Source organism: Chlamydomonas reinhardtii, chromosome 16 (genome assembly GCF_000002595.2).
Source record: "Chlamydomonas reinhardtii strain CC-503 cw92 mt+ chromosome 16, whole genome shotgun sequence".
In the NCBI taxonomy this organism is placed as follows: Eukaryota; Viridiplantae; Chlorophyta; class Chlorophyceae; order Chlamydomonadales; family Chlamydomonadaceae; genus Chlamydomonas; species Chlamydomonas reinhardtii.
In genome coordinates this window covers 2,086,097-2,104,016 of record NC_057019.1, presented here as the reverse complement: position 1 = coordinate 2,104,016, position 17,920 = coordinate 2,086,097, and the positions used below count along the sequence as shown (strand labels likewise).

The 17,920-nt window shown below is 65.3% G+C and overlaps 4 protein-coding genes across 5 annotated transcripts; 1 reads left to right on the top strand and 3 right to left on the bottom strand.

Moving 5' to 3' along the window:
* Positions 1 to 19: 19 nt before the first annotated feature.
* Positions 20 to 6,251, bottom strand: CHLRE_16g657750v5 (uncharacterized protein). Its single transcript, XM_043070926.1, has 5 exons — positions 6,036 to 6,251; positions 5,722 to 5,829; positions 5,321 to 5,397; positions 4,859 to 4,921; positions 20 to 3,699 (listed from the first exon to the last, which is right to left on the bottom strand). The coding sequence occupies exons 1-5, from the start codon at positions 6,130 to 6,132 to the stop codon at positions 1,411 to 1,413; spliced, it is 2,634 nt and encodes an 877-aa protein (XP_042915568.1). The 5' UTR covers positions 6,133 to 6,251; the 3' UTR covers positions 20 to 1,410.
* Positions 6,252 to 6,381: 130 nt separating this feature from the next.
* On the top strand, positions 6,382 to 11,020 carry CHLRE_16g657700v5 (uncharacterized protein). The gene is made up of 8 exons (XM_043070925.1): positions 6,382 to 7,470; positions 7,778 to 8,034; positions 8,370 to 8,528; positions 8,688 to 8,827; positions 9,145 to 9,311; positions 9,530 to 9,600; positions 9,901 to 9,964; positions 10,221 to 11,020. The coding sequence occupies exons 1-8, from the start codon at positions 6,647 to 6,649 to the stop codon at positions 10,474 to 10,476; spliced, it is 1,938 nt and encodes a 645-aa protein (XP_042915567.1). The 5' UTR covers positions 6,382 to 6,646; the 3' UTR covers positions 10,477 to 11,020.
* A 54-nt stretch (positions 11,021 to 11,074) lies between these two features.
* On the bottom strand, positions 11,075 to 12,761 carry CHLRE_16g657650v5 (uncharacterized protein). The gene is made up of 6 exons (XM_043070924.1): positions 12,621 to 12,761; positions 12,508 to 12,555; positions 12,228 to 12,283; positions 11,964 to 12,036; positions 11,822 to 11,855; positions 11,075 to 11,713 (listed from the first exon to the last, which is right to left on the bottom strand). The coding sequence occupies exons 1-6, from the start codon at positions 12,646 to 12,648 to the stop codon at positions 11,575 to 11,577; spliced, it is 378 nt and encodes a 125-aa protein (XP_042915566.1). The 5' UTR covers positions 12,649 to 12,761; the 3' UTR covers positions 11,075 to 11,574.
* A 58-nt stretch (positions 12,762 to 12,819) lies between these two features.
* Positions 12,820 to 17,861, bottom strand: CHLRE_16g657600v5 (uncharacterized protein). Of its 2 annotated transcripts, XM_043070922.1 has the most exons (8): positions 16,516 to 17,861; positions 15,607 to 16,365; positions 15,496 to 15,534; positions 15,333 to 15,389; positions 15,075 to 15,137; positions 14,589 to 14,930; positions 14,304 to 14,405; positions 12,820 to 14,065 (listed from the first exon to the last, which is right to left on the bottom strand). In XM_043070922.1, exons 1-8 carry the CDS (start codon positions 17,608 to 17,610, stop codon positions 13,517 to 13,519), a joined length of 3,006 nt encoding a protein of 1,001 aa, XP_042915565.1. In that variant the 5' UTR covers positions 17,611 to 17,861; the 3' UTR covers positions 12,820 to 13,516. The 2 variants fall into 2 exon arrangements, with proteins under 2 accessions (XP_042915565.1, XP_042915564.1); XM_043070923.1 differs by lacking the exon at positions 15,496 to 15,534.
* Between the last annotated feature and the right edge of the window lie 59 nt (positions 17,862 to 17,920).

Sequence of the window (17,920 nt, the reverse complement as noted above, 5' to 3'; positions counted from 1 at the left end):
ATTTGGTTCAGTTTCGGCTGGTACTTACAAACTCCCCCTGGACCCTCTTATTTTTCTTCGCCTTCTTCGTCGAAAGGGCCATGCCGGTCTACACAGTGCCGCCTTATCATTGCAGCGCATTTGCTCAGGCCACGGAGCCTGTATCAAAGTACCTCCTGCCTGTCACCACAGCGTTTACATAGCCGGTGCGTAGATCGCTGATCGCGCGCAGAACACACATATGTTCTCACACGCGTTCAGGACCGCACAGCATTTGCTGCTTGCCTGGGATGACTGCTGCCCCGCGCTACCACAAGCGAAAGACCACAAGCACGCTGCACGCACACCCACTGCCGCCTCAGCATCTGCGACGGTGTCCTTGAGTGGCCATGCAGCGAATACATGAATCACGTACACAGACGGCGCCGGCGGTGACCGCCACCACAACCCCTTGCCCCACCACGCGCCAGACATGCTGCTGCTGGCACTGACACATCCGCGCACGCATAACAATCAATTTTAATCCGCCGCAAACTCTTTTGGTGCGCAGTCAAGGTGTTTGTTTGCTTAGGTGTATCACTGCAGCCAGCCAGACCAAAGCCATTGGCTGCTGCTTGTCTTGCAATACATGGCGGGGGAAAAGCGATTGGCGAACTGCGACCCCCACGCACAAGCGGACCCCTCTAACGACATTGCACTTAATTCACGATAGAACGGTTCTACAGTAGCTCTACATTTCGCTGTACGCCCAAACCTGCGTCGTCCCACAATGCCTCAATAACTGTCGTGTATGTCTGTGTCTCCATCTGTTTGCGGTATCAGCTACGCCTGATGCAGGATGCCGCAGCAGTGTTCGGGTGAGCCACCAGACTAGCGTCACCGCCACAATATGGCGTGTGTGGCTAGCCAGGTCCGCCCACAGCCTCCTATAGTAAAAAAAACCCGCCACCAGCCACTAGAACAACAGTAACACACACATCCATAACATTGCAAGAGCCGGGCTCCGCCATCCTAAACTTCAGAGCTGCTTGCGTTCCCATACACACGCAGAACGCGACATGCAGATGCACCCTCTTGTCCCACTCAGTCCCAGCATGCCCCTACAGCCGACGCACACACCTTTCAACTGCATCGTAGCTGGTCTGTGCCCCCCCATCTAAAGTGAACTCTAGTGATATACTAACTTACGCCCAGGCGAATGTTTCCTAGACAACATGTATCATGTTTCTTTGAACTCGTTGCGTTGTACCTGCTAGTCGGGTTGGCGCCAACACGCCATCACACACTCGTTGTCGGCGCGGCGCTGCGACCACATCAACACCCTACACAGCCTAACGTCCTGATGTCACTGCCGGAAGTCCCCACAACTCATAGCCGTTGCTGCTGCTACTGCCGCTGCTGGCGCTACTGCCGTCGGCACTGCCGCACGCCTCACAGCGGCACCACCTGGCTGCTGCCGACAGAAACCGCTGCAAGGTCGCTGCCACCTGCCGCCGCCACTGCCCCATGCGACTTGTCCTTGCGGTTCACAAGCGCCGCCGCACCCCGCATCAGCGACCGCATCAACGAGGGCACCAGCGCCTTCAGCCGACTGCGCGACCCAGTCCGCTCAAGCCCAGACGCCACGCCGCCGCCGCCGCCGTCGTCACCACCCGCCGCGGACCGCGCGTCCGAGCTCCGCTCCATGGCCGGCTGAGGCATCGACATGGTTTGCAGGTCCTGCACGACGAAGCCGGCGGGCTGAGAGGTCCGAGCGTGCTGCGGCATGCGGCGCTCCTTGTCGCTCGGCCCTGCCGCGGCGCCCGCTGCAGCTGCCACTGCCGCCGCCTCCGCGCCGTCAGTCGCCGAGAAGACTGTCGGCAGCAGCCCGTGGGCGTCTGCAAACATGTCTAGACCGTCCACACCGCCGCCACCGCCGCCGCTGCCTTGATGCTGGTATGGCGGCTGCGCGGGGTGCTGCCGGGCCGTGTGCGGCTGCGCGGAGCTGTGATGCTGGCGCGGCAAGGAGCAAATGCGCAGGGCCGGACCGGTGGAGGCGCCGCCTGCCAGCCGCCTCGTCGTGGACGCGCCAATGCCCACACCCGCCAGGCCCGCAGCCATTGCCGACAGGGCCGCGGTGGCGGCAGCGCCTGCCGCGCCGGCGGCGGGGCGAGCGCTCGCGGAGTTCGGGCCGCGCCCGTCGTCGGAGACCGTGAAGCGGTTGCGCGACCGCGTGGATGAGACATGCGCGTGCGCACCGGAGTGGTGCGGCGAGGTTTGCTTCGACCCCGGCTGCGGCTGCGACTGCCGTTGGTGTTGCGACGTGGACTGCTGCAGCGCTTGTGGCTTGGCAGCCTGCAGCGTGTGCGTCTCATGACCACCGCCGCGGCCGCCGCTGCTGCTGTTGCTGCTGCTGTCACCGCTGCCGGCGGCGGCCACCGCAATGCCAGCGCGCAGCTCGGCGCCGGCGCTGGTGCGCTCCCGGCCGTTGCTGGTGCGCTCCCGGCCGGCGCCGCCAGGCAGCGTTGCACCGCCGTCATTGTCTCCGTCCGCGCCGTCAGACTCGTAGCCTATGGCCGCAAGCTGTGCGTCGGCTGGGTGCTGCCGGAACGATGAGGCGCCGCGGGAGCTGTGCCCGGAGGCCGCCGCGCCGCCGGCCATGGACACAAGCAGCGGCACGAGCGGCGCGGAGAGGTGGTGGCTGCTGGCCCGCCGCGGTGGGGGCTGCTGCTGCTGGAGCAAGGACGGCGCGCGGCGCGGCGGTGGGTGCGGCGGCGGCGGGTGCGGCACGGGCGACAGCGATTGCAGATGGTGCGGCTCCGAGAGCGCCGGGCTGGCCTGTTGCCACTGCGGCGCGTGCGGCAACGGCTGCACCGGTCGCAATCCCGAATACAGGTGTTGAGGCAGGGGCGGCGGTGGCAGTGGCGTGGCGCTGCGCAGGGCGCGATTGGAGCCGCCACCGTGCTCGTTCCACTGAATGACGTTGCTCTTCTTGCTGCTGCCGCCCAAGCTCGTCACCGCCGCCGACCCTAGCGGGCTTCCCGCACCGCTGCCACCGCCGCCGCCGCCACCAGGGCTAGCTGCAAGGCCGCCAGAACTCGGACTGCCCAGCCCCGCGCCCTGAAATAGAGCGTGTCGTGAGCGCGTTCCGAACGGCGACGCCGCGCCTGACAGCGCCGTCGGCGACTGTGCGCCAGCGATGCCGGCAGCCTCGCCTGCTGCCGCGGCCGCCGCAACCGCCGCCGCCAGTTTCAGGCCGCCATTGCTGGCACGGCGGAAGACGGGAAGCTCGACACTGCGCGCACCGCTGTCACCCAGATATGACATGCGGCCCTGCATGGCCGGAGAGCCGGCGGGGCTGGCTAGGTAGCGCGGCGCGGCGGCGGTGGCGGCCGGGCTCACGTCTCGCAAGCGCGTCGCGCGTATGAGCGATGCGGCTCCTCCTCCGGCGCCGTCGTCGGGTTGTGCCGCTGACTCGGCTGCGGCGCCGAAGCTGGACGGGCTGGGGGCGGCTGCACCGCTGGCTGCCTTGCTGCTGCTGGCGCGGCTGAAGTTGCGGCCTCCGGTGCTGTTGGCGGCGCCGGAGCTGCTGTGCACGGTGGCGCCCTCTGCAAATGTTCGCGAGCTCAGGCCTGATGATGCCAGGCCGCCCGAGGCGGAGGTGCCGCCAAACTGGTGGCAGAGCCGCGAGAGCGATTTGGCCTGGCTCAAGAGCTCCTCGAGCGGGCGATGTTGACCGGTCTGGCTAGTGCGTGTGGGGCGCAGGTGGGAGGGGCTTGCATTTGCGGAGGAGGAACCGTCGACGCGCTGCCCGAGCTCTCGGTGGTCACGGGGCGTGGCCCGCAAGGATGAGCTCGCGTTTGGCGAGGACGCCTCCGCCGGAGGACGCGGGCGCAGCCGATTGGCGGTGTTGGTACGCGATAGAGTGGAGACTGAAGGGTAAAGGCTGTCGTCGCAGGACGGGAGCAGGTCGGCTTCATGAGGTTGTGAGGTCGCAGTTTCTCGCCGCGAGCTCCGAGCGCCCGAAGCGGAATAAGCATCATACAGTGGTTCTTCTAACGAAGTCGCCCCCAGCATTGGTAACGAGGTGGGGCCAACGTCCATTACGCTGTCCATTACGTGCCTTTTGCCTATGTTGTCATGGCATATCGCCATACATCAAGCTATATCCATTTGACAGCGTGCACAGGTCCGAAAAAATCAACCAGGAGGCGGGCGAGAGGATGAATGGACTCCGTTTGCTCACTCCTCAGTGCACGGGCACCTCACTCATTCACGAAAACGTTTCTGTCCCAGTCCGCCCCTCGCCTTGCCACCACTACTACTAAAGTTGTCAAAATATGGACCGCTTAGGCCGAAAGCCCTTAAAGCTGCGCCACCCGGGTCTTTGCCGAGTTGGGCATGTCCCGATTCTCGCAGGCCTGTCGCACACCACGCAAACCCTTGCCTTCCCAGCTCGAGCTCACTCTTGGGGGTGGCGAGCTCGGGTTCTAAGCTCGAGTTTCCTGGTGCGCGCGTGCCTTTGTCGTGTACAGGGCTGCACGGCGCCCTGCCGTGCCCCTGCAGGCGACTAGGCGAGCCTAGGGCGCTCCTAGGGTTCCCGGCCGCTTGCGTGTCGGCGCATTACCGGTGCTGCTTTTGGTGACGCGCCCTTTGGCGTTTCGGTTTGTACTGTCCAGGTGCCGGTATTGCAAGAGGGCCCCCATCAAAAGCATCTCTAACCACCACACCTTGTTGGGCTGAGCCCCCCGAGCGAAGCGAGGGGGGCGAAGCCCCCCAGGATTGACCTGTCCGTGCCTCCACCTCCTCCGTGACCTTTGCAGCCCAGCCCCCCCCCCCTCATGCGCCACCCTCATGGGACAACTGGACATACGGATACCGGCTTGCTCCCCGCACTGACCTGCAGGCCGGGTCCGTTGCGGAAGTAGGTGCCGCACAGCTCCGGCGGGATGGTGCCGGTCACCTGCGGCAGCAGCAGCCGACACGGCGGCCCGTGCGTGAGTGGATTAGTCAAGCAGGGAGGCCCGACCTGACGATACCGGGCTTACTGGTAAATCCATCCCCTATGTCGCAATGAGCAGCAGATGCGATGGGCCGAGAGACCGACAGCCACATGACAAGGAGGGCACCGAGCACCGAGGAAGGGTCGCTGCGACATGTGTGGCAGACACCGTGCCAGCTCCCTTGGAACCCGGTGCACGTCCCTGGCCCGGCGTCCCCAAGCACCGCGGTAAGGCACTTCCCAAGCCGGCATGTTCCCGTGAGTACAGACCGCGTTCGGCCGCAAGCAGGCGATTCGATTGGGCGCCTCCATTGTTGGCTGCGGCCGCACCCACCGTGCGTCGGTCGTCACAACACTCACCCACTCGTCCTCCACCCAGTAGGCGTACTCCTTCAGCAGTGACGTGAACAGCGTGTTGTGCGCGGCCAGCTGCTCAGCTGCGACGAGTTCAAAACATAACACAACGTGTTGCAGGTTAAAACCCATCAAACGCGGTGCCTGGCAGAACCCTTGACGACACCGGTGACCCGCACACATGCCCAGTGCGCAGTGCCGTGCAGTGCCCATTGCGCGGCCAAACCCTAGCACCGCATGCCGCAATGCGTACTTTGCCGGCGCCAGACAGCAAAATGTAGGGGCGCAACCAAGACGTCATACCACGCCGGAATGCCAGACCACACCAGCCCAACCTCACACGCCCAAGCGCGGCCTGCGCCCAAACACGACCACGCACAGACACGTACGGTACACGGTGGGCCCACCTGTCACCGGCCCCAGGCTCACGCCACGGCCATCTCCACCCTCAGCCGGCAGTTGCTGCTGAGTGGGCGCGATGCTGGTGCTGGCAGATGGCGAGGCGCGTCCGACCACTGCGCAGCATGCGGGCAGGGACAACGCATCAGACAGCGTACAGCATACCAGCTTCTGGGTGTTGCATCCTTCGGTTGCAGGTCCCTGCCTAACGCTTGCCCCATGGGCGAGCACTTGTCCACAGTCAGCGCCCCTACTCATAACTGCGATATGGGGCTTAGGAGAAGGTGGTGCCCGGTGCGATGCGTCGACGTGGCTGGCTCACCTGAAGACCGCACACGCGCCTGGGCCACACACAAACCCGCCGAGCGGGACCGCTGGCCCAGCTCCCCGCTGGAGCGCTGGCTTGCCGAGCAGCGCATTGTTGCGTTCGGTAGTTGGTTTATCCAATCGAGGTCACGATGCCTAGACCGCGCGGTACGCGAAACCGACTTTCAGATGTCTTGACCAGTCTTGCTATGTAAGCACGCTTGTCACCTACAGACACGTTAAAGGTACAAGGACTACTGTATGTGGATAGCGGCTGCGGCCGGATTGGTTGGACCTTGGGTTTATGCAATGCAATTTTGTCAGTTTGATTGCATGTTGCAACACTCGGTATTGAGTTTTGTACAATTCAGGGATTCGTGTAATACAAATAACCTATGTAACGCTGAAACAGTTGTTTGGGAGGACCGATTGCACCCTGGAAATCGGCACACGGGGCTTACATTCTGGCCCGGTTGTCTTGACTACTACATCATACATTTATACATAGTCGCAATTGCTGGACTAGGGAATTCTGTGTTCCGGGCGGCTGCAATTGCCGCCACCGGTGCCGCGCGGTCGGCCTTCGCTGCAAAGCCTGCCGCTTTCGGCCAGGTCGTGATGGCCCAGATGGCGGGTCAGCTCACTGGGGCCAATGCACGGAGTTGCAGCTTCTTGAGCGGCGGCACCGTCCTTGCGTCGGCGGTGCGGCCTGGCGTTCAGGCTACACCGCCGGCAGTTTGTCGCCCAACCCCTGTCGGCCTGGCCCCAATTGCTAGCAATGGCGTCAATTTCGGTCGCGGACTCAGCAGTCTGGTATGCGCAGAGGCATCCACCTCCGGCACCGGCTCCAGCGCCCAGCAGCAGCCGCTGCAGCGGCGGCAGGGCGGCGGCAGGGCACGGCAGGCGCGCAAGCCGGGCGCACCGCGAGCCACCTCCACAGCTCCCAGTGCTCCCTCCGCCTCCTCCTCCTCCTCCTCTTCTTCTGCCGCTGCCTCGGCTTCTGCCGTTCCTGCTGCTGCAGCGGCTGACGCCGAGGCTTTGTTGTTCATCGGGTTCCACCCAGAGGAGATGGAAATCATCCGGCAGCAGCTGCCGGCTGTAGCACCCGTGGCGGCAGCAGCACCTGCGGCAGTGCCTGGTGGCGACGGAGGGGAATCGGGCGAGGAGGGCTTGCTGGCGCTCGTGGATGTGACGGCGGGGATGTTGGGCATGACGCTAAGGGAGGCGATGGTGGCGGCGGCGGCGGCCGGTGAAAGCAGCAGCAGCAGCGGCACCATCAGCAGCGGCGGAGGCAGCGAGGGGCATGCGCCGCCGCCGAGCGCGGCCGCGGTGGCAGCGGGCCGTGTTGTGTTGCTGCGCGGCCCGGGGGCTCAGGAGCTGGGCGCGGAGTTGAACGACTTGCTGACGGAGTGGGGTGTGGTGCCGGCGCTGGTGGCGGCGGCCACGGCAAAGTGCGTGAGCGGCAGCAGTGTCGTGAGGGGGCCGGGCAGGGGTTACGGGAAACAAACCCGAACATGAGGCCACAGTGCACTGGGCCGGGCAGGGGCGGGCACTGCGCTGGGCTGCACTGCAAGCTGCAGGGACGTTTATTGTATGGGGTGGGTGTCCTTAGCTAGGTGGGCTAGCTCTAAAGACTACGGTGCCACGGGGCGACTGGGCTGGCGTGTGGAGGGAGTCTCATGGGCGTTTCGGGCTTCCGGTTCACGCTCCACCCATCTGTCCGACTTTCCCCTCGAATTCACTATGCTGCGCGCGCAGGCACGAGTCCATGCCGCTGCGACAGGTGGTGGCGGCGCTGCGTGACGCACACGCCCGCTACTACGAGCTGCTACAGCCGGTCAAGCTGCGTGGCAGCAATAGCAGTAGCAGCAGCAGCAGTAGTACCGGCAGCAGCAGCAATGGCACGGCTGCCGCTCGGGGGCAGGAAGTGGACCCCGCGGATGCCGAGGTGCTTCAGGACGTGCGCGTGGTGCTGACGGCGGCGCTGGATGCGGGCGAGGTGCCGTCCATACACGGTGCGCACGGGAGACACGTGACTCGGAAGGGCACAGGACACGGGCAGCGGTGCCTGTTCGGGAGGGGGGGCAGCTTCAGGGGTGCTTGTGTAAGCATCAGGTTGCGGTTGTGCACGTGTCTGGGTTGTGCAGCCTGCACACATGCTCGAGAGGCCTGAGAGGCAACGGGCGCCGCGCTTTACAGGCCCCTCCCATATCCTTCACCAACTCCACTTCGCTATGACGAAACCCCACGACGTAGCCCCACGACGCAACCCCACGACGCAACCCCACGACGCAACCCCACGACGTAATCCCTCGTAACCTCCCACCCACTCGCCCCGCTGCCGCTGCAGGCGACTACCGGCGCGACGCGGCGCACGCGGCTGTGCTGGACGGGCTGCTGACGGAGGCGGAGCGGGCGGAGCTGCTGGCGTGGCTCACGGCGCCGGGGCACAGCCACTCGGGGCCGCCGCCGGACGACAAGTGGGAGATGGCGTGCGTGGACCGAGTCGGTGAGCGCGGGGGGAAAGGTCTCAAACGTGAACGTTTGTCTCTGGAGCTCGGGGGGCGAGAATGCAGCTTCTAATATAGGCAGGCAGGCAGGAAACACGGAAGACGAGCAAGAGGAGGAGGCTTTTTCACATGCCACACGTCGCGACACCCGCGCGCAGGCGACAACGCCACGTGGGGCCTGCGGCCGGAGGTGCTGGCGGCCCTGCGTGACGACCCGCCGCCGCCGGTGGTAGCGCTGCAGAGCCGCCTGGCGGCCCTGTATCCCGAGTACACCATGTGCCACATGCCCGCCCACCAGGTGCGTGGACAGGGAGCCCATTAGCCACACGTGTGTGTGTGTGTGCGCGTGTGCGGCTCTGTGCAGGCTTGGAGGATTGTGTGGTGGCGGCGGTGGGAGTGAAGGTGGCAGCGGCGGGGGCTGCCGGCAGGGGGCGCCGGTGCTACGCGGCGGGGCATGCCACGGTGCTGAGAAGGGAGCCGGGGCGGCGCGCGCACTCGAGGGCATCCAGAGCATCCAGCATCCAGCATCCTGAGTGTCACACACCACACCTGTTACTTGGGCCGCCCGACCGCCCACCGCATTACGCCACCATGTCCCCACTGCCGCTCTCGTAGATCTCGGACGCTCCCGGTGGCGATGACGACACGGACACCGCGCTCAGCTCGTTTGTGGGCAACGCAGTCATGCACGGCGACCCTTGTGCCTGGCACGTGGACGCCGACCCCACCACTGTGCCGCCCTACTCGCCATGGGTGCACAACTTCGGGTACTACCACAACAGGTGCGGCGTGCGCGTGCGCGGGACGTGGGTGCGTGGCGTACAGGGTGTGCCGCGGCGCGTGCGGTTGTGCAGGGGAGATGCGCGGCGTTGGGCTCGGGCAGGTCTGGTCGCGTGTTAGGGCAGCTAGCTGCGTTTACGTACTCGCCACTCGTCGCCACCTCGCTTTCGTCCGCACCGCCTCACCACTCCACGCCCCACCCCCACGTGACGTGGCGCAGGGAGCTGTCCCGGCCCCTGTTCGTGACGGTGCTCATCTACCTCAACGACACCTGGCCTGAGGACAACCACGGTGAGCGGGCGGCGTCGGCGGCGGAGTGGTGGCAGGCACAAACGGTCAAACGCCATTGCGGCATGTGCATGCCGTTGCGGGCGTCTCCCTTGCCTACGCACTGGCCCTGCCTGCCTGCCTGCCTGCCTGCCTGCCTGCCTGCCTGCCTGCCTGCCTGCCTGCCTGCCTGCCTGCCTGCCTGCCTGCCTGCCTGCCTGCCTGCCTGCCTGCCTGCCTGCTGCGGGGCGCACTTGTATTAACCTTGAGTGTTGTGGCAACATTGCGTGTCTGTGTGTGCGGATGTTTCCCTCGCCAATGCAGCCGAGACGTTGTTCCTGGACCCGGAGACGCAGCTGGGGCTGTTTGTGCGGCCGGCGCCCGGCAGGTGGGTTGGGAGCGGTGCGCTCGCATGCGCGTGGTCATGCCTGAGCACCGGCTGCCTTGTCCACCTGCACCGACCCAGTGGGTACCGCGCTGCCGTGTGCCACCTTTCGACCCAGTTGCGCACACCCGCACTGCACCGCACTCCTCCCACCGTGCCCTTGACACTGGCTTCCCAGCCTTCCCTGACCACCTCCCTCACCGCCTCCCAAACCGCCGCCAATCGCCCGACGCCTCCGGCACTCCCCGCGCGGCCCCAGGGTGGTGCTCATGGAGCAGGACATGCCGCACCGCATCTCGGCGCCCTCGCGCGTGGCGGCCGGGCCGCGCTACTCGCTGGTGTGGAAGCTGGTGTGGGTGCCGCGCGAGGGCGGGCAGGGGCCGGCGCGCGTGCAGCAGGAGCGGGAGGCGGGCTACCAGAGCCTGTGCCGGCCGGAGTGGGGCGAGCCGGTGCGCATCGGGTCCGCCAATCGCAACGCGGGCATTCGTGCCTACCAGCCGCCCGCACGGGCATGAGAAATGTATGCGGGCGTGGCAACCCCAGCAGGGGGGGGGACGCGCCAGGGGCGTTCGTGGTCGGCTATGGGAGGGCCTGTTGTAAGGTCAGAAGAGCGGGACCTGGGCGGTGCGCGGGACCTGGGCGGTGCGCGGCACGAGAACGTCGGAGTGTCGGACCGGCTGAGTTGTGGATGCCTGACGTGGCAGTGCAGCTGTACATTCAGCCAGGCACATATTTAGACAGGCCTCGAGCCGCTGCGGTCTGTCTAGGTAGCGGTCCGCGGTGGGGCTGGAAGGGCATGCGTAGCGGCATGACAAGTCGTGCGGCTGTAGACAACTGTGCTGCGTCTGGCTGCGGTTGGCTCTGCTATGGCATTGCGATTGCTAGGCACCTGGTCTGGCTATGTGCCTGTGGAAACCGACCCCGGCTATGTCCGGGCGATGAGGTTGTTCGGCCTCAGACTGTGGAGGGCTCAGCCCCTTTTCCGTGGCCGGGGCACACTTGTCTGTCGATTCTCCCTTGGAGCCCGCGGTGACAGCAAACATGTAAGTATGCAGTATACCTCGTCTATAACCGCAGTCCCCGTTTCCGGGCTTGAGGAGTGGTGAGCAATGGACGCCCATGGGTTTACATCAGAGTTGCTCCGCCTGTTTGGCCAGCAGGCCAGGCGTTGGCGCAAGATGCCCCCGCGATAGCCTTGCAGCCCCGCACGCTTAGGTAACACATACATGTACACACTGAAACTCATATCAGACACGCGACGGCTATGCATCGTGAGTGGGAAATACAACCGTATGTGAACGCAGATCAGCCTATTTCAGATCCGCGCCTTTGTACATCCCCGCCGTTGAAGACACATACTTGCGCCTATGTACCACATCGTGAAGCTGGTGGCTGCACGCTGCATGGGCATTCGGATGACATCCAGCCATGCTCAGCGGCAAAACCCAGATCACTCAAACAATCGCAGACATGTTCAGTCTGCAAGACGATGGAATCAAAATCCAGGCCTATCATGCACGGGCGAGCAGCGCGTGTGCGCTGTGGCTAAAGCATTTGGGGTGCCTCGGTATCCTGCATGGCTGGCACACTCAAATGGCCACATGGAGTGTCGTTTAGAACTCGGCCTTGCCGCACTTGGTGCACTTGCTGAACTTGAACGCGTGCTTCAGGCCGTCCGAGCACAGGCCGTGCTTGCCACTGCCAGGCGACTGCTTCTCGACCTTGCCGTAGCCCTCACCGACGCCGCACTTCCTGCACGATTGAAACGAGCCACAGCAGCGCGGGGCAATGCAGCCGTGAGCAAGGGAGCCGGCAGTAAGCTCTGGTCCTAGTCCCAACCCCAAGAAGTTCGGTACTCACGAGCACTTGCCGAACTTCCACGTGTGCGCGCCGCCTAAACGAGCGGGTGGGAGCAGAGTGAGTGTCAGGATGCAGACCCGTAGGAGCAGGCAGCACAGCCCAAGGACCAAGCAGACGAGTCTGCGTGCGCCCTCGTACGTACCCTTGGAGCAGTCTCCCGACACGGATTCGCCGGCGTCCGATGCCCGGGACTTGAAGGTGGAAGCCTCGCCGGGCTGGGGGCAACAGGCAGGAGCAGTTACATGTCAATAGGCAGGAGCGGTTACATGTCAGTTTGTATACTTCTACCAACACGGCAGCGCCAACGAGGACACCAAAAGTGCAGCACTAGCACACATGCCTATATCACTCCAAGGCGCAGAGGGCAGCCCGCTCCGGTACCAACATTCTGAATTCCTAGACTCACCGCGCGCTTTGGAACAGCGCCACCACCGACGAGAGGGTTCAGGCACTTGGGGCACTCTGCAGTAAAGAGCAATGAATCCATTCATGACTGTGAGTTTCGCGACCCCAGCAGCAACACGGCCTCATTCACGCCTCCTGCTGGAGTGAAGCCTTGTTTGCCACCCTAGGCCATCCTAGGGCCCCAGTCCTCTCCAGATACGCAGGCCTTAAGAGCCTTACTGAGCAGCGACGTAGTGAAGCCCGGCAGGGAGCTGCCCCAACAGAAGCCCCTTGCAACGCACCGTTCTTTCCGTATTTATCCAGCCACCCGTAGCCACAAGTCGGGCACTCTGCAGGGGCAAAGATGGGTTCAGGGCCAACGAGCATGCTGGCGACATGTGCCACTCGAGCTTGCCTTTGCGCACTTCCTTCGCTTGAGCCATTGTAGTGGTTGTGCTGAGGGTGTAAGTATGAGGGTGTTGTGTGTGTTACTTGAGGAACGCTGCACCTGACGTTTATGTAGCCGCGCTCGGCAGGTGCAATCGCACGGAAGGTCGCCATGAAGCCGGGGATACCCTGCATGCAATTAGGTTTGATGCATGCATGTGCAAACATTATCGATCTAAAGTTCCTGAACCCGCAGCCCGCCCCGTTTGGCACAGGAAGCAGCACATGTGCTGGCAGCATGTCTCGCATACCAATTCAATGCATGAAAGCAACAAAGCAGCAGCTAACTGTCCTTCATACTTGCGACTGTGACTTACGGTGCAGGCTTTTCCTGCCGCAGTGACTTGGGACCAGTCAACTTCTAGTCTGACTTCCTGGACTTCCTTGGACCCTGCACGTCGGCGCCTTGCGCTAGCACGCTCCTTAGCCAGCAAACGCCCGTGCGACGCTGCCTTACAGTTACAGCGACCCATGCCTGCCGTAGCTCTTGTCATCGAAATGATAACTTAGCATACAAGTTAACAAGCGCTAGCCGTGTCCAAAGCGCGCCAGGTGCGTCACCACTCCCTCCGCACCGCCCCACGGCCTACGCCAGGGGTGGCCTACGCCACAGTACCATACACGCGCCCGCCGTGGCTGCAGGAGACCCAGGTCCTGATTTCGCAGGTCAAGTTACGGTACTAGTTACGTGGTCTCCCTGATAGCGTCTCTCCCCTCCACACACCAGCTCCCTAGCGTCTCTGGTCCTTCAGCCGAGCCCGAGCCTGACGTTCCGCAGCGCCTGCGCAACCCCCACCCACAATCGCAGCCCGACCCACAAGGCGCCATACATAGCTAGGGCCGACCCACATCGCGCTCAGCCGCTCACCACGTGTCCTCGCGGTCAAGCCCCGGGATGGCCACGCGCTCTGGAAAGGTCATGGCCACGTGGAACCGCTGCGACACGGCGCCGAACAGCGCGCTGGCGGCTCCCACGTGCTGCACCATTGCCGGCCGCACCGTGAACAGGTAACACCGCTCCCCACCCCCACTCCCATACCCATGCGCATCCCCAACCGCAGCTCCGTCTCCTGCACCACCACCTAAGGCTGCACCAGCAGCTGCGCCGCTCCCGCCGCTGCCCGTGCTGCTAGGGCTGCTGCTGGTGGGGTCAGCGGCGGCGGCGCCGCCAGCAGCAGCAGCAGCTGCACCTCCTGCTGCTCCCGCTGCCGCCGTGCTCGCTGCTGAGGTCAGTGAGGTGTTGTGTGTCACGGCGTGCCGGGGCCACAGGCGCAGGCCTAGGCGCAGAGTCTCCTCCAGTCGGTCGCCGTGAACCCGACGCGGCTCACAGGCGGCGCCGGAGGCGGAGGGCTTGGAGCGCACGGGCGGCAGTGGCGGGATGCCGGCACAGCCCCGCGCCTCCAGGTGCCGGACCTGCGCAGGCGGGGCCGGGGGCAGAGCCGGGGGCGAGAACCGGAGACCGTCCTGGGGCAGTAGCGAGAATCTGGGACCGTTCTGGGGGTACGGTAGCACACGCATACCCCCCCCCCCCCCATATAGGCTCTCCATGCACTCACCCGTGCCATCCAGCCTACCGGCCCCTGACCAGCACCCCACCGCCGCGCTTCCGGCTGCCCGCACATGGGTGGGTGCGGCGCCACCCACTACCCACCAGCTCAATGTCCTGCAGTCCGTCCTGCGGCGCACAGCCCGCCATGAGCTCGCGGTAGTGCGCCATCACACTGCGCCGCACACCCGCCGAGTACAGCAGGCCCTGCAGCACGTGAAGAATGATGCCGGTACCAGTGGTTATCGTGTGGATGTGTTGACTCATAATGCTGTGTGGAGGTGCTGCTCGTAATGGTATTCTCGTTGCACTGCCGCTGGTACCACAGACAATGTGCTCAATGTCCAGGGGCACGTCCCCACCCACGCAACCCCACGCAACCACACTCACCTGTGAGCCCCAGGACCACAGGTTGGGCACCAGCGTCAGTCGCGCGCTGCCGCCCTCCCCCGCCTGCTCCTCCGTCGCCCTCCTCTCCTCCTGCTTCCCCACCTGCTTCCCCTCCTGCTCCCGGTGCTGCTGCTGGCGCTCGTACAGGCGCATGACCTCTGCCACGGTCGCCGGGACCATACCGGGGTCGTACATGCTGGAGGCGAAGTCGGGGCCGCGGTAGCGCCGCAGCCGCACCAGATGGTTCGCGGGGCTGGCGGAGCCGCAGGGGCTGGTATCACCGCTGGACTCGTCATCGGGCGGGTTGGTGGAGCTATGGTTGCGGCCGCCGCGAGGAAGGCCCTGCGGAAGGACGGGTTCCAGAATAGGAGGTGGGCGTGTGTGCAATGGCTGCACCACCCATCTGGATGCAAGTTGTGTTGGGCGCGGTGACAGGTCGGCGGCGGCACCCTGCAACCCCGCGCACCCAGTCACCCACACACGCACCTGCATCATGGCCAGCACGCAGTCCATGCGGTCGCCGAAGTTGGGCGCCAGCAGCACATCGCCCTGAGCGTTCATGAGTATGTGTGTACGTGCGTGTGTGGGGGTGGGGTGGTGTGGGGGTCGGGGGCGCGGCTGCCTCGGGGCGGCTAACTGCTGTTGGTGGCATTGCTCAAGCTACAGCAAACAAGGCAAAGAAGGCCGACACCAGTCAACATGCAAACGGCCTGCTGCCCCCTGCTGCCACGCGCACGCACGCACCTCCAGCACCAGCAGTGGCAGGTCGCTCAGCTCCGGCTCCCCCAGCTCGTCAGCAATCTGCCGCCAGGCGGGCGGGCAGGGAGGTGCGTAGGCTTCAGTAATACGATACGGCAGCAGGCCTGCAGTCGCCCGCCGCTCACGCAGAGCCAGCATTGCTACCCACATTCCGACGTGGGCTCGCGCCAGTTAGCTGTTCGCAAGCCTGTGCGCCACACGCACACAAGCACACATGAGCTTGACCCCTGGTGTTGCTTGCCTTGTCCGTACCACACACCTGGTCGGGCGCCAGAAAGGACTGGTAGTAGGATGCTAGCACGTCGCCCGTTCGCACGCCGGTGGGCAGGTAGCGCAGGCGCAGGTGCGGGAAGGGCGGCGGCGGCCGGCGGGCATCACGGCAAAGCGGCGAGTGCCTCGCCTCGCCGGGGCGTGTACGGGTGCGGGGCCGGGGCCGGATATAGAGCTCCAGATTTGACAGCAGGCTGAAGACGGAGTTGAAGTCCGAAGAGACCGAGGCAGAAGAGGTTGCGCTGCTGGGGCCTGCAGTGGCCTTGCCGGCGGCTGCCTGGAGCCTCCTGCCGCTGGTGCCCGCCCCACCGTTGCCCCCGCTGGTTGTGGCATTCGCCGCCGGGGCGGGCTGTGTCGCCACAGGCTTTGCTGCTGTGCCCGGGACCGGCATGAGGATTTGCTGCAGCAGCTCCACATCCACGTCTTCCTCCGCAGATGTGTCGGACTCGAGCTCATCGGCCTGGCTGCCGCCGGAAGCATGGCCGTCGCCGCCGCCATGAGTGCCTGCTGAGACCTCAGGCCCTGTTGCTGTTGCTGTTGCTGGTTTGACTGGCTGGGTGGTTGCGCGGCTCATGGTGCCGCTACCGGGCTGCTGTGGCTGTGGCTGTGGCTGTGGCTGCGGCTGTGGCTGTGGCTCGTCCGAGCGATTGGGTGCATAGTCCGCCCACAGGACGGTGAGGGTGGTGGGCCGGGCGTTTGCAGCCGCCACTGACAGCAGTGTGCTGGACAGGTAGCGTCCCTGGTGCACCTGCGGACCGTACATACCGCACGCGCGCGTGTGTGGCGGCGGTGGCAGCAGCATGCGGACAAGACCAGACATTCAATGGCGTCGGGAAGCAGGACGGGTGTGTTACCGCAACTCCTGTACTGCAAGGTTGTTAGTTCACACTCATCCTACCCGGGGTGACGCCAACACAACCATGTGGTATGCGAACTCTGCCGCAGCCGTCGCCGCTGTCTCGCCTGCAGCAGCCGTCCCCCCCGACGCCCCGTCACCTCCCACACCGCTGCCAGCTGCGGCCACCTCCCCAAGCAGCGCAGCGCAGACCGCCGACACCGACGGCTGCTCTGGCGGCACTGGGGCCTGAGGCGGCGGCGGGTTGCGCAGCTGGGACAGCGACTGCGGCCGCACCACAGGCGGCAGGCCGCCGCTAGGCACCGGGCCCTTGCGGAGGGAGGGGTTCTGTTGCTGTTGAGCTGCTGCCTTTGGCTGCGCTGGCGGCGGCGTTGCTGGGGCTCGACCGCCTGCTGCTGTTGCAGCTGCTGCTGGTGTGGTTGCGCCCAGCTGGTGTTGCTGCTGGTGCGCTGCGGCGTTGTGGGCCTGTGGGACCACGTACCGCAGGCTGAGAGATGCTGCCAACGGACCTGCGGGCATGGGTGGCTGGGGGCGTGCCGGAGGGGCTGGCAGCCGCGGAGCCGCCAGCGGCAAGACTGAGGCGGTCGCCGCCCGGCCCCCAGCAGCACCACCGCTGTTAGTGCTGGTGATGGGCCCGATGCTAGGGCGATGTGGCTGTAGCAAGCCGCCGGACGCTGCGGACGTCTGGGCACCAGCATCTGCAGCCGCTCCTGCAGCCGCGGTGCCAGGGTTGGGCCCGGTCCGAGGCCGTCTGCTGCCGCCGCTGTTATGGGCGTGCGGCGTGGCGGCGTGTGTTTTCAGTGCTGCCGCGGGGTCCGCCCGCGGCGTCGAGTCAACCAGGGTCACGCGCTGCTGCGACTGCTGCGGCGGCCGCTGCTGGACAACTCCCCCTGGGTGGTTGCGCTGGCGCGTGGGCACCCAGAGCCCGCGCTGCCTTGCGCCCGCCGCTCCCGCCGCGCTGCTGCTGTCTGCTGCATCCGCCACTGGCGGCAAGACGTTGTCGCGGCCGGTGTAATAGGCAGCCGCGAGCAGCGCCGCGAACAGCACCAGCGGCAGGCAGCTCGCGGCCACACCCAGGCCGCGCAGCGAGCGCCCGGTGCGGCTCGCCTGCTGCTGGCCCCCCGCGTTGCCGAGCATATGGCTATGGGCTACTGCCTCCGGGCCGCCGGGGCTCCGGGTGCGGGCCCGGGCGGCGCCCAACCTTTCAACGGCCGGCCGGCCCTCGGGTCAGGTGTGAACTCAAAATCCCTGGGGCTGCGGCGGCTCAGGCGTATGCCTGCGAGGTCATGTATTATGCAGCGGCAGTAGCAGGGGTAGGGTTCGGGCGTGGGGCGAGTGCGTGGGCGCAGTAAGTAGTGCCTCGGAGCACCGTGGCCTTGTAATTTATGATTCCATCGGGGTTTTCTGCGCTTGTTGTGCAGCAGAAAGCGGGAGAGAAAGCGGGCAT